This window comes from Rattus norvegicus, chromosome 5 (assembly GCF_036323735.1).
Source record: "Rattus norvegicus strain BN/NHsdMcwi chromosome 5, GRCr8, whole genome shotgun sequence".
Classification (NCBI taxonomy): domain Eukaryota; kingdom Metazoa; phylum Chordata; class Mammalia; order Rodentia; family Muridae; genus Rattus; species Rattus norvegicus.
This window is the reverse complement of record NC_086023.1, coordinates 133,822,335-133,838,826: the sequence shown is the minus strand read 5'-3', so window position 1 is coordinate 133,838,826 and position 16,492 is coordinate 133,822,335. Positions and strand designations below refer to the sequence as shown.

General features: G+C 51.1%; 1 protein-coding gene across 9 annotated transcripts; it reads right to left on the bottom strand.

Moving 5' to 3' along the window:
- Positions 1-1,089: 1,089 nt before the first annotated feature.
- On the bottom strand, positions 1,090-15,734 carry Tal1 (TAL bHLH transcription factor 1, erythroid differentiation factor). 9 transcript variants are annotated; one of them, XM_039109984.2, is made up of 6 exons: positions 14,433-15,139; positions 12,366-12,514; positions 10,299-10,331; positions 8,724-9,170; positions 7,520-7,614; positions 1,090-4,352 (listed from the first exon to the last, which is right to left on the bottom strand). In XM_039109984.2, exons 4-6 carry the CDS (start codon positions 9,167-9,169, stop codon positions 3,904-3,906), a joined length of 990 nt encoding a protein of 329 aa, XP_038965912.1. In that variant the 5' UTR covers position 9,170; positions 10,299-10,331; positions 12,366-12,514; positions 14,433-15,139; the 3' UTR covers positions 1,090-3,903. The 9 variants fall into 9 exon arrangements, with proteins under 9 accessions (XP_038965912.1, XP_006238677.1, XP_008762189.1 ...); XM_006238615.5 differs by lacking the exons at positions 10,299-10,331; positions 14,433-15,139 and adding an exon at positions 15,154-15,732; XM_008763967.3 differs by lacking the exon at positions 10,299-10,331 and having other exon boundaries at positions 14,433-15,137.
- Positions 15,735-16,492: the final 758 nt, after the last annotated feature.

The window sequence follows — 16,492 nt, the reverse complement described above, 5'->3', positions numbered from 1 at the left end:
TAGTTTTTGAGACTATTTCATGTAGCCCAGGCTAGCCTGAATGAAACTCACTGTGGGTTAATACTAATTGCTTTCTAGCTGTGTAACTCTAGTTGTGTGTGTGTGCACATTCAACATCGCCCTGCTGAAACGTTAACTGTAGTGGAGAGCATCCGTGTTTGTTTCATTCAATGCTGAACCCTCGTCAACAGAACAGCATCTGCCCAGAGCAGGTGCTCAGCAAATGCTTGTCAAATGCGAAAACAGAAGAGTGCCCAGCCCACAGACTCCCAAGAGACCAAACATCCATGGATAATGACCTCCCCAAGACCCACAGTCTCTGTCTCAAATTCCATTCATGAAACTCCAGCACCTACAGGGCAACTCAAACTGTTTGCAACTTCAGGTCCAGGGAATCTGACTCCCTCTTCTGGCCTGTGTGGGCACTGCACCTATACACATAAAACACCTTTATACATAAAGTATTCTTTTAATCGTTAAAAAAAGAAAGAGAAGGGGTTGGGGATTTAGCTCAGTGGTAGAGCGCTTGCCTAGCAAGCGCAAGGCACTGGGTTCGGTCCTCAGCTCCGAAAAAAAAAGAATAAAGGAAGGAAGGAAGGAAGGAAGGGAGGGAGGGAGGGAGGGAGGGAGGGAGGAAGGAAGGAAGGAAGGAAGGAAGGAAGGAAGGAAGGAAGGAAGGAAGGGGTCAAGTGTAAAAGATGCAGGCCCCACTGAGTCATCAGGAAATTCATAGACACCAATGGTGGCTAACAGCTTCATTTGTCTGTCCTAAGCTCTCACTGGGAGCTACAGCCCCAACCTGGGAAACTGACATAAGAAGGAGAAAGCTGACCCAACATAGAGAGGGCCAGACTGTCTAGGTCTGTAAACACAAGGCCTGGATACTGAAGACCTGGGGAGCCCTGCAGAAGGGGAAAAGGGAACACCCCCATCCCAAGGGTAGCCTCCTTCCTCCCTACGGGCTCTTTCTGAGATTAGAAGCTAGATCTTACTTCCTAAGAGCAGTAGAGCCAACCCCTGCCAGCCTTTTCCCTTAATGTTCCCATTCGCAGGCTCTAGGGGGGCGAAGTCCAAGTACAAAGTCCAGGCCCCTTTGTAAAACTTTTATTTAGAAATCTTCCCATATAACCTTATATATATATACACACACTATTGTCACCACACTGGTATTTTTTTTTGTTTTGTTTTTGTCTTTTTTTTTCCCAATAAAGAGTCACACGCCCGCAGTGTTGGTCTCTAGGCTGTACAAATATCAAGGTACCCGGAGTAGTTACTCCTCTTCTGCAGAAACACACAGAGACCAACACAGTTCATCACATACAGTACGACACTGACGGAAAGTGCTGGGCTTGCCCACAGACACGGCGTGCTACGTACACAGGCTGAGGCAAGCCTTAGGCAGAGGGTCATGTACCACTGGGATCCCAAGTACTGCTAGACCCACCCAAAAGGCCAAAATAGCTGTTGGCTCACTACAGTTGCTGTGCTCTTTATTTTTGTTTCTGGAAAAGGATAAAGGTTGTACCATCTTGTCACTTGCCACCACAAATAAACATGGATTATTCTTGAAGGACGGGAATCTCTCTGTACTTATATTCCTCACTGGTTTTGTTTGTCAATGTTTTCTCATGCTTACATTTTCCCCCCTTTGTACAGATATTGTTCTTGGGATGCTGCTATTTCTCAAGGGCAGGGAGGAAGTAAAGGAAAAAAGATGGGATGTGGAGTATGAGAACGGAATTCGGGGTCTTCCTTAGATCTTACCTGCCCAGCCCCATTAGAGACTGTAGCAATCTCTCTCCCTTTCTTACTCCCGTCTCTTGCCTTGGAATCAGGAAGAAATTGATATTAATCTTGAGAAATGGGCATCTAGATAACTCAATGGAAAATATTTTATAATATAAATGATACAAACATCAACTGCCCAGGTCCTGAACTCTGGCTGGAACTTCACAGCATGGTCAGTACTAAGGGTAACAAAGCTTCTTTTGTGTCTGTACTGGGTATAGAACACAGAACCATATCCACCTACAGATCCACATTTTTCATTCCCAAGTCATCATTCCACTAAGACGCAAATAGCCTTAGAGGCCAGGACAGCAGTTCCATGGCTCGGACTCCTTGAACTAACTCCCAAGCGATGGGAAGGAACCAACCTTAATGTTCATGGCAGTATGGGTGTTGGCAGAATGCGATATGAGACAAAGAATCACAGAGCCTTAGTAGCTGACCAAATTGTCCCTACTCCTGAGGGTCCTCAGTGCTTAATAGGAAGGAGAAGGTAGAAGGATCCATCTCTGTCCACCTAAGTCTATGCTCAGGCCTTACCATGGGGCCAACAAGCCATGGCGCTGAAACTCCAACAGAGAAGAGATGGGCTCATACATTACACAATGGGGCCTTTGGATATTTTCTCTCTAGCTCGAAGGCAAAGCCTGCAGTGAGAGCTGAGTGACACCAATACGACGACAGATACACAGGGCTTCTGTGCACTTTGTTCCATGAGCTTGAACTTCATTAGAGGTCTAGCTTCAGGAAAAATTGGTCCCACCACCTGAATTGACACAGGGGACAAACAGTGGGGTAGTTGTCCATACTACAAAAGGATTCTCCACTTTACAAAATGACCTGCAGGAGTTATGTCTTTAAAAGATGGAGAAGAAGGATTTGCTTTACAAAAATTTCATGTACAGTTTTTAGAGGGGACACTCACTTCGTGTTAAACCAACTTACTATGCACACACGTGGGGACTGCAGTTGTGTGAGGGGAGAGTACTTAAAGTTTAAGCTGAGCAAATATGCATGCTCAGGTCTCAGCCAGGGCCTTCCTTGCTCTGACTGAACGCCTTGCCTTAGCATCAGGCTGCATCTCGGGTTGTATCATGGCCAAGAGTTGCCACCAACAACTGGTCAGGCAGAATCCCAAATAGAGTATTTACAGGACAGTTTGTACTCCATTTGGAAGTCCAGACCGTCAGCCAACAGACATCTTGCAACGGGAAGCTCCCTTTAAGCTTCCTGGGGAAGTGGATGGGCTGCATAGCCCCAGCACCAACATGCAACACACCAGCACACGATCATTTGCTCTCCTGCCCAGTGATGTGCAGGAGTTGAAACCCAGTGGCCCAAACACTCTTGCTTGGCTCACCCTAATGTCACTTTCCCTTTCAGTGCCAGCACACAGCCCAACAGAGCATGCTCAAGGCTGCTGACTTGGTCCTCACAGTCACCGTAGAGGAAGGCAAGTCTCACTGGGTAGAAAATCAGAGCTCTGATTCCCGAGCATAAAGGGTGATTGGGTTTTCTGCCCCAGCTAGTCGAGAGCAGCTTGTCTGGTTACTGGCCATCATTTCCAACCAGGCCCTGAAGAAGGCACCTTGACTATCCACAGCAGCTGGCAAGCTGGTTGGACCAACTGAGAACTGGGTGAAGATGAGGCTCAAGAAATGGTCAGCTCTTGGGTACCTATGTATTTGAACAGAAGCTGCCACAAAAGCCACCCCAGCCAGCTCGGGATGGGATAAAGGCAAGGCAGAAGCCAAGTGGATGCCTTGGGTAACAGGTGACAACCCCAGATCTTGTCCAAAAAATGGCTCACAAACTTGAGACCAAAAAATAGTGACCCTTGAGCCTCATCATTGGGGAAATCTTGGGGCTTGGGAAAGGGAGAAGACCGTGCCATCTTCAGAAAAAGTACCTACTACTTCACTCTGTTTTCTTCTTCTGTTTCCAGGCAGGAAACAGAAATGCCAGCCCAGGGTCAGTTGGGACTTCCCAAAGTTCAGACCATAAGGGAAGTTCATTAAGTCCATCGCCCTGCTTCTCACCCACCTGCCCTGAAGCCCAGCAACCAAGGGGCCTAAAGGCCCCTCTGCCTGCTGGCCCTGGGCAGCCCTAGACACATCACCGAGGGCCAGCCCCATCAGCAGCAGGCAGTAGGGCAGGATGGAGGCTGCGGGGAGTGTGCTTGGGTGTTGGCTCCTCTGTATAACTGTCCGGGCTGGCTGCCCCATCCAGGGAGCTGCCACAGCTGGAGTTGGGGGAAAGCACATCCTGTAGAAGGTCTTCAGGGGGTATGCCACCCCCTGCCCCACCCCCACCAGCTCCCACCATGGGGTCCTTGCCAGGCTTGGCACGCTGGGTGCCTTCCTCCTCCTGGTCGTTGAGCAACTTGGCCAGGAAATTGATGTACTTCATGGCGAGGCGGAGGATCTCATTCTTGCTTAGCTTCTTGTCTGGTGGATGGGTGGGGATCAGCTTTCGGAGTTCAGCAAATGCCCCATTCACATTCTGCTGCCTCCATCGCTCCCGGCTGTTGGTGAAGATTCGCCGCACTACCTTGGTGTGGGGACCTGAGGGTAGAAGGACATGGGTTAGAGGCAAGTAAAGATCTCCAAAAGGCTCGAAAAGCAAGGAGTACTCATCTCATAAGTCCAGTTGACACATCATCTGTGAAATCTATATCTCTCCAGCCCTATGTTACCAACCTCACACAGCTCTACCCACTTCCTCTCCATCACCTTCCATAAATGACATGTGTCTGAGCATGCTGGGCCCTCCTATGAGCTGTGCAGCATTTAACATGTCTTGTTTTTCCTCTCTCTCTCTCTCTCTCTCTCTCTCTCTCTCTCTCTCTCTGTGTGTGTGTGTGTGTGTGTGTGTGTGTGTGTGTGTGTGTGTGTGTGTGTGTGTCTGTGTGTGTGTTTTCAAGACAGGGTTTCTCTGTGTAGCCCTGACTGTCCGAGAATTCTCTCTCTATAGAACAGGCTGGCCTCGAACTCTGATCTCAAGATCTGCCTGCCACTTCCTCTTGAGTGCTGGGATTAAAGGTGTGCCTGGCTCAGGGAGGGTCTTTCCCCTCATGGAGTTTACATTTTAATGGAGATGAGAGATGATGAACAGGGAACAAACCAATGAAAAACAACCAAAGGCAAGCTGACAAGTACATGATGTGACAAAACTACCAAGCTTAGTTAGCTAAGGTAGCTGGCAAAGACTTTTCTCAGCAGCAGCATTTATTTTAAAAACAACACTTCAGGCTGAAGTGAGGACATCCAGACACAGGAAGGGAAGCAGCCTGAGTGGAGTGATGGGCATAAGAGGAGAGGAGACAGTGTCCATATCTCATAGGTCTCTACGGTAAGAAGGGCGGAAATCTGGTTCTAGGGGTAACAGAAGCAGTACATGTTTCTTAAGTGGCCTTTCACGAATGCAGGTGGGAGAATGGAGAGGAGGGTAGAGAACAGAAGGGAAAGGAAAGACCTCTAGGCCCCCAACCCCAGGAAAGAAAATAGAAAGACAGCCATGCACAGCCATGCCTGGCCCCAGCAAAGGATTCTAAGGACTGCCTCTAGACCAGATACTCAGGGTCACACTGATACCGAGACTGCCAGGCAGCAGCGGGAGACACAAATGCACTTCTGTGCAGCACTGAACCTGTGCAGAGCTCTGAGCCAAGTACCCAAGCATGACTGGGATTCTCAGAGCCACAAGAGATACAAGCGCTTCCGCCAGTGTTCCCGAGCCCTGGGCTAAGGTTAACGTTTCCCTGACACCACAAAGCCCCAGGCCTCATGAGGGAAGTTAGTGTACAGAAGAAATAGCCCAGCCTGAGGATCCTGTTTACCCTCCTCTAGTAACCTCTGGGTCCAGGGCTCAGAATGGAAACTTGGAAAGTGGGTAAGGAGAGAGAGAAGGAACAGGCCGGCTAAGAGGCCGTCTGAGTCCACTGATTAGTTTATGGCTCAGTCTGGGACTTACGTGACCAAGTGAACATATGATTCTTGATGGTCCCTTTTTCTCATTTGTGTGTGCCTATGCCCACACTCCATTTCATCCCTTGCCATCCCTGCAGTCCTCTGAAGTTGTGAAAGGGTAAACTCCAGACTGGGAAAAACATCACAAACCTATACTGGGCCGCTGCACAGAAAGCAAGTTGGTATCCCCAGACCCCTAGACTAAAGAGGGAGTCACTCGACAGTAACATAGGAGGAACAGTCCTTTGCATCATGGCTAATGCTTGTGAGCTAATCAGAGCTCCTAAGTGGACAGGGGACATTCGAATCTTTGTAATGAGAGAAAGACAAACAGACAGACTGACTGACTGACTCTAGAGGATAGGGAGGAATTCAGAACTTATTCCAAAGTATAAGACCTATAATTACAGCCTAGGACTTGGTTCTGTGGCTTTGAGTGGGCTGTCTAACCTCTCTGAGATTCAATCTCTTCATCTGAGAAATATAAGCAAAATTAACCTCATGGGTTTGTGTTGAGAATTATAAAAAGACCAAGACACAAAAGAGTCATCTGATACATGAATAAGCGTCCCACAAATGGCAGCAATGATAGCTGTCACCACCTTACTTCACACCCTTGGTGTGGCTGATGGCTGTTAGCAATGTGTTGGTGCTGGGAGTCGAGCTGTGATGAGATACCCAACTCCTGTGTGGAGGAGACCTCAGTGTTGGGTGGACACTTTACTGTTCCCTGACAGCTTTCTGACAGGCAGAGAAAGGAGTGAGAAGCACCTACTACAGAACCTACCAGTAGCTGGAGAACCCTCTCTCATCCAGAAGCACCCTTCGCCCTTCCTCTTGGTTCTGTACGTCTGTATTCTGGGTTGCTGTGGTTCCTTGTGTCTCTTCTGTACTGTCAGAACCAGCCCCTTCCTCTCTAGAATCTTCTCTAGAAGTTCAAGTTCCATACATGCACCCTCTACAGGCTCCCAGGCTTGGTCCTGGCTCTCTACAAGTCTCAACACACTTCCTACTGGGACCCCAGACAGATGGTGAGAATCCCCACCTTCAGTCAGAGTCCCTGGGCCTCCAGAGACCACCCTTCTGCCCAGATACCATCAAGTCAACTTTGGGAGTAGGTGGGGCTCTAAATTTCCAGTCATCCAAGGCAAAGAATATTCAGAGAGTTCCCCAAAGTGCTGAGTCCCCTGGAGATATATATATATATATATATCTCCCCACATCCACACTCCATGTTTCATCCCTTGCCATCCCTGCAGTTCCCTGAAGTTTTGAAAGGGTAAACTCCAGACTGGGAAAAACATCACAGATCTACTGGGCAGACCTATACTGGGCCACTGCACTATATATATATATATATTCCATGACACTATAAGCCACTCTTCGTCTCAGCCCAGACTGTGGAAGACGGATGGAGGGATCTCATAATAGAGTGACCTAGAAAAAAAAACTCTTAATGAGCACAAGCGTAGTAGTCAGAAATTCCAAAGTGAATTCAAGATGCAGTTCAGCGACTTTCTGTGGGTCAGGCATTGGTGTTGGGCACATGAAGTGTTTCTACCCTTCCTGGATCAAGCCTAGAGTAGGAATTCATGTGGCTGACTACAGGTGTGGCTTAAGGGCCAGTCCTAATTTAGCTCCAGGGTGAACGGTCCTGGCAGTTTTGGGTTTCAGGCTGGCATTTTCAACCCTGTGAGATCCCCTCACTGCTCTCCACTGCAGATGGCTCTAATGAGGCAGGCGAGGGGTGGGTGCGGACTCACCATCCGTTATCTCCATCTCATATGGGGAGGGCCTCCTCTTCACCCGGTTGTTGTTGGTGAACATGGGGAAGGCATCCGGTTCCCCGAAGAACCCACTGTGACAAGAGAAGGTAGATCACAATGAGGGAGAAGACAAAAAGACTCTTTGGATGGATTCTCCCTGCGTGTCTCCAGTCCCCTCTCTAAGGCGCCCCTGCTCCTGCACACTTAGAATGCAGATTGAATTGAGTATACAGCATTCACAGAAAGGAAGAGGGTGAACATATGGAACAAAACATAAATGTGGGGGGGCGGCATATTCTGTGCTCAAGTGTACTCACACATACCACAAACACTCCCCCCAACCATTCAATCCTGGTAGACCTTTTCTCAGGGACAAATACCTAGGTGAACACGGGGATGGCAGTGAACAGCAGGCAATACCCACACCACAAAGAGTTTCACAGTCTCCCCTTCCACAGACCTCACCCACCATCACTCTCTGATCACAGATCGAAACCCACCCCGCCCCCCACTCACCAACCCTTGACAGCGCTCCCCTGCTGCTCTACCGTCCTGCATTGTCCTATAATTCTTTCCTACCGCCTGGTCCTACACTCTGCCATCCTCTCAGCTTCCCTCACCACAGGCGCCCAGCAAGGAGACCGACTTCTCCCACCAATTATACCCGCCTGGTCCCAACAACGCAGGTATGGGGCAGAAAGGCTAGGAGCGGATAGCAGTGTTGCTCACCGCATCCTAGCAGAGGTTGAGAAGAGCTGCCCTCAGCAGCCGCTTGTAGATCCTTCTTTCCAGCCTGTCTCCCCCGCCACTGCAGCTTCCAGAGGAATTCACCCTTTGCGGCAAACCTCACCTCTGCTGCAGAGGGGCATTCAGACACTGGCCCAGAACTCATATTCAAAGAACCCCTCCTACCTAACGGTAGTCAGCAATCTCCGCGGCTTTTTACACCTACCCATAGGCCTATACCCTCGAAAGTGCAGGCGACCAACCCCGGTTTCGACAAAACTGCCGACCTCTAAGTACCACTGGCTCTTCCAGACAGTCTGTCTCACGGGGGTGGGGGTGGGGGGGCTTCCCCACTAGCGGGAGGGGGTGAGGGAACTCTGGTCTCTAGGCTCTTTGGTCCTGGAGTCTTAAGCCATCGCCCCTCCTCTAGACCGTTGCCTGCACCCAGAACGCAGCAGGGGACCGGGATGCTCACCTGCCTAGTGAGGCGAGCGGCTGGCTAAGGCTATAGAGCAGCGCTCGGCCGGGGCCGGCGGGGGCTGCCAGCGCGGGCGGGCTCAGCTGCACCATGCGGCCGTCTCCGGGCAGCTCTGCAGGAGCCGAGGCGGGCGCGGGCGCTGGGGCGGGTCCGGGAGGTCTGCACAGCTCGGTGGTGGGCACCCGATGGCGAGCTTCAGTTGCTACAGCGTCGCGGCCCTTTAAGTCCCTCGCGGCACCGCCCCCACCGGCGGGGCCGCCCCCCGCGCTGCTGCGCGCGCCTAGCTCGATGACTGGGGTCTCAGCCGGGGCTGCGCGGTTCGTTTCCTTGGTGACGCCGTTGAGCAGGACTAGGTGCGGGGGGGCCATGCGGGCCTCGGCCGCCTCCTGCCCCTCTAGTTGAGGGTCACTGCGTGCCGCCTCGCTCGGCGGCCGCTCCGTCATCCTGTAACAGGGTAGGGGACAGAGAAGAGATCACGCACTGAAACCTGAAAAGCGGACAAACTCAGCGCCACGTGGACGCACACCCCAATCCTGCTGGCGTGAAGGGCCTGCGGGCCTTAGGGCTGGAGCAATGTGCGGGTGTCTCTAGATTGGGGGGGAAAGGGTGGGGCAAGCCCGGGAGGCACAGTGTCCAAGGGTAGGAATCGAGCTAGAGAAAGATGGCAGAAACATTGAAGAAAAGGAATACAGACAGCGAAACAAAAATCGAAGGGAAAAAGGAGGAAGGAAATGCATAGAGAAGAGAAAGAAAGATCACCCAGTCCCTCCTTCTTAGGCCACAGGGGAAGGGGAGGGAACAAATCCCCCGAGCAAGCGTGTTCTTCCCGCCCCCCTTTTTGGTTTTTGGCGGGGGATCTGCTGTAGGAACCTCTCCCGATCTACCGCTACACACATGCGCCGCAAACATACACCCAGAAACATTATGGTGGTGAAGTAGGGTGTGGAGGCTGCAAGAACTGTGCTCTGTTTAGAGGTCAGAAATATTCCAGAGGAACCAGCCACTTTCCGCCAATATTCTCCTGACCAGGAGGAAGGGTGTCCACACTAAGCAAATCCACCTTTCGGCAAGTGATATGGTAGGGTAGCTACTTACTATGAGCCAAGGAATGAAGTTGATTCTGGATTCTGGCCCTACTGCCTTTCACCCTCCACCACATTCTACTCAGCTGGACCCAAAAGTAAGCTAAGGTCTGGAAGGGAAACCTGACTAACGACACTGGAAAGTACTCCTGAAGTCACTAGAATCTGGGATCCCCTCCCGATGGAGAAAATATAAAGTAGGACCTTCCTTGAATTATTCCAATGAAGTTTCCCCTCACCCATACACCGTGGTGTTCTCCACACATAGAACTCAGATCCCACTGTCTCACATAGACCCCGGAGCCCAGAGACTTCCTAGGCTCCAACCATACTCCCAAGATGAGTATGGCCACCCCATTTCCCACGAGTTTGAGAGTTCTTGCACCACCTGGCTTCATTCAGATGGCACTTGACACACTTGTAAGACTCGATGGTTGGATTGTACTTGTGAGTTGCTTTACTTTTTAAAATAAAAATATAATGAACTCACCATCTGTGATGGCTCGTGCTTATAACTGCAGCCCTGAGAAGAGGGTTGAGAAATTCTGAGTTTGAGGTTAGCCTAGGCTCCACACTATCCTATCTCCTCGATGTATACATTTGCATATTTATGTGAACATATATGTACAAACATATATCACCACCTTAACAGGCTTTATAAATTGTTCAAACTCAGATTTCTGCCTCCAGGATTAGATAACTGGGTTATTTTGTTTCATTTTAATTTTTATTACGTTTACCATTTATTTGTATATGAGAGTGCACATGCCACAGCCACTAAAACTTAGAGGACAATTTTCAGGAAGTAGTGATTTCCTTTCACCTGGGTTCTGGAGATCAAACTCAAGCTGTCAGGGTTGACAGCAACAGCCTAACCCATCAAGTCAGCAACCCGACAAGTCAGCTCACTGGCCAGAACTGGGGTGTTTTAAAACAGAAAATAAATACAAGAAAGTCCAAGTCGGTTCCAGACAAGAGGCAATCACCGACATAGAGCACCTGTTTAGCCACTGCATTGCTCTGAACTAGAGTTATCCAGGGAACTGATTCCATCCTCCAGGAAACTGGACCGTCTTCAGCCTTCTACAAAACTCAGTTCTATAGCCAGACACAAAATGGGGACCCAGGTCTGCAATTCAGGCTACACTGGCTGTTCTGGGTTAACCCAGTCAGGAAACAACAAACCCGCCAACACTTGTTACACACAAGCTACAAAGTCGATATGAGTCTGTGATGCTTCACTGGAATTGAACTCACTAGACTGGAGACAAAAAGATCTATATACAGAGAATACCACAACCACCGGAAATGAACAAGAAATATAGTAGCTATCCTGGCTTCCCTTCCTGCAGGCAAAGTGCACCAGAAATAAACCATCTCCTGGTGAAATACACATGGCAGAGATGCTGTCCCCCTACCTCGAGGCCACCACCATCTGTGTGTTTTCAATGACCAGTGCTTTAGTTCCAGCTTCTAAGTGACAAACATACACTGCACTGAGCCCCAGATTCCCTCTGACTCCCTGATTAATTCTGCTGCAATGACAGAAGCAGGTTCCCCATGGCGAAAGGGGACACACATTCCAGATGAGTTGACCCTCCAGATGCTATAGATATTCAAGGCTTCTAGTAGAATTCTCCATGCTCAACTCCTGGACCTCAGGTAAACCTCCTAAGGCCAGGACCACCCCAGCAGCCCAGGGGTTAACACTAACGGCATTTATGCAATTGTTTTTATTAAGGGAGAATGGAAAGGGGAGGGGGCTCGGGCTAGACTGGAGCACTCGACCATCACAGCTCTTTGTGCTGCAGAGACCCAGGTTGCAGCCTCAACCTCATCTTCACCTTCCAGTTGCCCCAATGCCAGCAGGTGACAATATTCACCTGAACAACGGGATCAGAAAGCTCCTTTCTGGGCGGCATCATCTCCAGCAACTCCTAATACCCCAAATCATAGCTCGGAGATTTTTTTTTAAATCTACTCATTTTTAAAAGAAATAGCGTCGGCCTTAGACTTGGCTGGCCTCCCATCCCTCCACACTCATATGCGCAAGACACGGTGGAGAAACACAAAGCCTGCACCAAAACCTAATCCGCCAGTAAGCAACGCACTATCTTTGCCACCACAGCAGTGGAGATGCGGTCCAGCACAGCTAAGGCCTTAGGCCTGAGCGGGATGGTCTTGGCCATTTTTCCTGTCTGGAGCTCCAAGCGCAGCCCCCACGCCACCCGGATATAGCCACAATAAAGTTACCGGCCTTGTGAAATGTGCTCGGAACCGGGACCATGGGAGCGGCCTGGAGGACATAATCCAACCAGCTGGTTTTATCCAAGGCCGGAAAAAGGAAAGGGCCCTGCTGGAGGCCTGAGGCAGTTTAGTGGCAGTCAGATAGCGGGTTCTTGGCCTAAGTTGGTTCCCCCACCCCCACCCCTGACAATCTTCTCAGTTCTGAGCCTCCCCGACCCCAGTCCACAACCCAGAATAGTGTTATTTCCACAGACACTGCCCCCTCCCAAACTCACCCCACCCCGCCCCAGGACTCCAGGCCGCAACTAACCTGGGGCATATTTAGAGAGACCGACCCGGCTGGTTAGGACCTCCACTCCTCCGCTGGAGAGGGGTCGAGGTAGGACCCCGGAGCTGTGTTTTCCAGGCTCTCGCTGAGAGACCAGCAGTTACTTAGCTTGCCGTGAGGTCCTACGCGGTCTGCCGCGCCCAAAGCGAGTTTCCAGGAAAGATGGGGGTGGAGAGAAAGAGGGAGGGCGAGAGAGAAAATGGGGGGTCAATGGCTGGGAATTACCTCGTGTGCCCCGCCATCCCAAAGAATAGCAAACGGCCTTCCGCCTCCAACTTGCAGGTGTTTGGAGCCCCCCTCCCCCAAACACATCCCGATTTAAAAAAAAAAAAAAATGAACCCTACACCTGACCAATCAGGAATAACTACTTAGTCCAACAACAACAGCCTCTCCCGGCAGGCTGCCCAGAACACGTTCGAACCCTCTAACGGATCTGTCTAATTCAGTATGGCCGAATTTGTTTTCCAAGCATGGACATTTCTATGCGGGTTGCTCCGATTGCCGACAAAGCACGAAAGTGTAATTCCCTATTTGATACGGATGGAGAGGACGGGATGGGGAGAAAAGAAAAGAAAAAAAAAAAAAGAGTCTTCAGGCCTTGGTTGCTGGATCAGAACCAGGGAACCCTCATCCTATTCTCTTCGTGACCCCATCTATCAAGTTCCTGCCCAGAACGAAGGCAGAATCCGGTTCCAAAGGTCCTAGTTCCCTGCAGGGATGAAAGGGAGAGGGCTATATCTGTTTTAGTTGGGTCCCTTGTTTTCTTTCTAATGGAGGAAGAGATATAAAAGAGGGCATCTCTACACCTTTTCCTCCACCACCTTTGCAAAAAGAGTTTCGATTTTTCGGGGTTCTGACTAGCAGAAGGTGTTTTGCAGAGATGAACAAAGCAAGGGGGAAGATGGGTCAAAGCAGACCCGACGCCGCTTCCAAGAGAGTGGTAGCTGGATTTCGTTTGCTTTTATTTTTTCGCCTCCTTTTTTTTTTTTTAAATTGTTTTGCCTGAGATGTCCACCATCCAATGGCACATCGAAGTCTTGGGTTAATTGCGAAGGCTTCCTTCTCTCTGCTGCGGCTTTGGCGGAAGCTCAGAACTGCCACCTCCCTGGGTTTCAATTCAGTGCGGGAGGTTTTCTTTCTCCTTTCTAACCCAGAGAAGGAGGGGAGGGGGAGACACGGAGAGTCCACTCGTCCCCGGTGTTACCTGAGGTTAATGTTTGTTTTATGAAGTGAATCTCTATTCCCACTACCTCTTCATTTTCTTTCCCTACCCCAAACCTGGCAGGTTAGGGAAGGAAAAAAAGAAAAGAAAAACAGCTAGGGAGGGGCGTTAAGACAGGACTGCTTTGTTCTTCCTCCAAAGACGCTAAAGGACGGGCTGGTGAGCTTTTTGTTCGACTGTTTTAATTAAAAGCGGGTGTTAATGGTGTTGATGACGAAGGTATTAACAATCGCAGTAAAGAGAAAAACGCGATCCTTTCTTGTCCTGCTAAGGTGGCCCTGACGGGCCCTTCCAACGTCAGCCGACTCCTAGGGCAGCTAACCCCGGTAGGGGGTTTGGACCCGACCGGGATGGGGGAGGGACTGAAAAAAATGTCTCCCAGGATGATCCGGAGGACCCCCACCCTTGGCACCAGACCTGGAAAGTGTGCCCATTGTCCTTCCCGGCCTCTTTCCCAACCGCCGCGGACGCACCCGCGAAACTGACCAGAAATAGGCGAAACCTGATCGCAGCGCGAATCCAGGCCCGGCGCTGCGGGCGGGAAGACGCTGGCCTCAGCGAGCGCGGTTCATCTTCCAGATTAGAAGAAGCCCCCACGCACACATCAGGGGACCCCGCAACAGCAAGGCACAGACGGCCTCTGGACAGAGCTGCCGCCTACTCGGCTCTGTCCATCCATCCGAGCCAACACTGGCTCCCGAATACATCATAATTTGGAATAAAATGTGAAATCCCGCTCCCCGCCCCCATGTGGACGCCCCCACCAGCGCCGCGATCTCTCGCTCGCCCTCCCCCCACTCCCGCCCCCAGCGATTTGCAAACGCACCTCTAAAGGACACAGGCACACAGGCACAGGACTCTTGGTGGACAGGACCACACATGGTCCAGCCCCAGAGGAGGGAAGCAGATGAACACACGCCAGCTCTGTCCCACAAGCCGGCGTAGGCAGACCGGCATACTGTCCAACATGACACTGTAACATCAGTCACACGCAAAGGCTCACAGACACACAACCTCACTGGGTGGGGGTCGCACCCGCCGGACATTACGAAGCCAGCCTAACACTTTGTCCAAGGCCACACACCGCGACACACCAGACCGACCTCGTAGAGAAAAGAAACGGGGCAATTTACATACAACGAATAAAACGCAGAGGGCTCGGAATCTCCACACCCAAACAGCGCAGGGTTTCACACGCCCGCACACGACCTATCGCTAAAAACCCGCGCGGGGAGTATCCACCGCAGCCTGCCGCTCACGCAAGCACTCTCAACCCGGCCGCCCGCACACACCGCCCAGAAGCAATGGAAGCCGCCAGCGCCTTGCGATTTTCTGTCTATTGCGCAAAGGGAAAAGGGGAAGGAAGGAAGAGAGTCTCCCCGGCGGGAGGGGCAGCGGAGGGGCGTCGTGGAAAGTGCCCCCCGGGAAGAAACCGAGGAGAGGGAGCCGAGGCTGTGGCGCGCTTGGGGAAGGACGGAGGAAACGGACGGGCAATTCCACGGGAGACGGCTGTCGCCTGTCCCTGGGAAGAAGGCCGGGATGCTCACGTTTTACGCCCTGGGGGCGCGCGTGGCCATGTTGGGCAGCCCCCGCCTGCGCATCGCCGCGCGCTCTAATCCCGCTCCCGCCCGCGGCCTCGTTAGCTCCGGCCGTGTGCGCCGCGGAGATAAGGCGCCGCTGCGGGCCCGCCCGTCCGCGATAAGCGCCTCGGCCATTATGGGCCAAATGATTCATTTTAATTTGGCAATTTCTCCGGAGGGAGCGGGGACTGGTTGCAGCGCTGGGCTGGCCCAGAAATTCGCAGAGGAGTAGGTTGAGCGCGTTCGCTGGGACCCAGCGGGTCCAGCCCATTCCCCACCCCTGGCCTCTCGGGATTCCGGCTCCCTACAAACAACTCTACTCGGATCTCCGCCTTCCAGATGCTCCTTCAGCGGCTTTGGCCGTTGTCTAGCCTCTTAAGACCACCGTGTCTCCCGAACCATTTCCAACCTCCCCTTCTTCATTCTTTCTCCTGTCTTCTCCAAAACCAGTGTCTGTTCCTCTTATTCCCATATCCCACCCAGCTCCTCGCTGACCCTCAACAGTGTTGGCCCCTGACTGCTCTAAAACTGGAATTGCTCAAAGATAAGAAGCTCTAAGGAGGGACAGAACAGATGTCAATAGATGAAAATGTCTCTTCAGCTCGGTTTCAGGATGAAAGCAGAACCTATGAAACAGCCCCTACCCCCACCCCGAGGGCCCCCCCCCACCATGTTCCTTAACACACTCTTTAATCTTGGTGCTGAAGCATTGTTTCTCCCCTCACTCTACAGTTCGGTTTTCATTAAACATCCCTAAGGACTAGAGATACATTGGAGTTTGAGGGCTTGCCTATCCTGTGCCAGGCCAAGGATTCAATTATCAGCACTGCAAAAATAAAAATAACCAAGTGTATAAATTAGCACATTGGCTCTTTCCTTTCTCTCTCCCCACCCCTGCCCGAGATGGAGTTTGTCTGTGTGGCCTTGGCTGTCCTGGAACTCCTTCTGTAGACCAGGCTGTCTTTGAACTCAGGCATCCACCTGTCTCTGCCTCTGGAGTGCTGGGATTAAAGGCATGCACCACCACACCCAGTTTCCTGGTGCTTTTATTTTTTTAATTACCATACAATTGAATAAAGTGTGCATTAGTGATACTCCTCCCCCTTCATCCAACTTCTCCCCATTGGTGCTTTTGTTATTCCCAATTTACAGGTGAGAAAACTGAGTTGGGGGAGTGGGTGGCAAGGCTGTGTTAAACGAACTCAGTGTTAAATTTCAATGTGAGGGACAGATGCCTGCTTTGAAGTCCATAGGTACAGCTCATTGTAGGAACCCGGTGGGCTGAATGAAGAGTATCTGGGTTTTT

Excerpts from the sequence above, each read along its gene's own strand:
- Tal1 (XM_063287732.1), bottom strand. Across the intron at positions 7,615-8,723 it reads CCGCTCGCCTCACTAGGCAG|TGGGTTCTTCGGGGAACCGG; the intron begins GTGAGCATCCCG and ends CTCTTGTCACAG. Across the intron at positions 4,353-7,519 it reads TGAGATGGAGATAACGGATG|GTCCCCACACCAAGGTAGTG; the intron begins GTGAGTCCGCAC and ends TTCTACCCTCAG.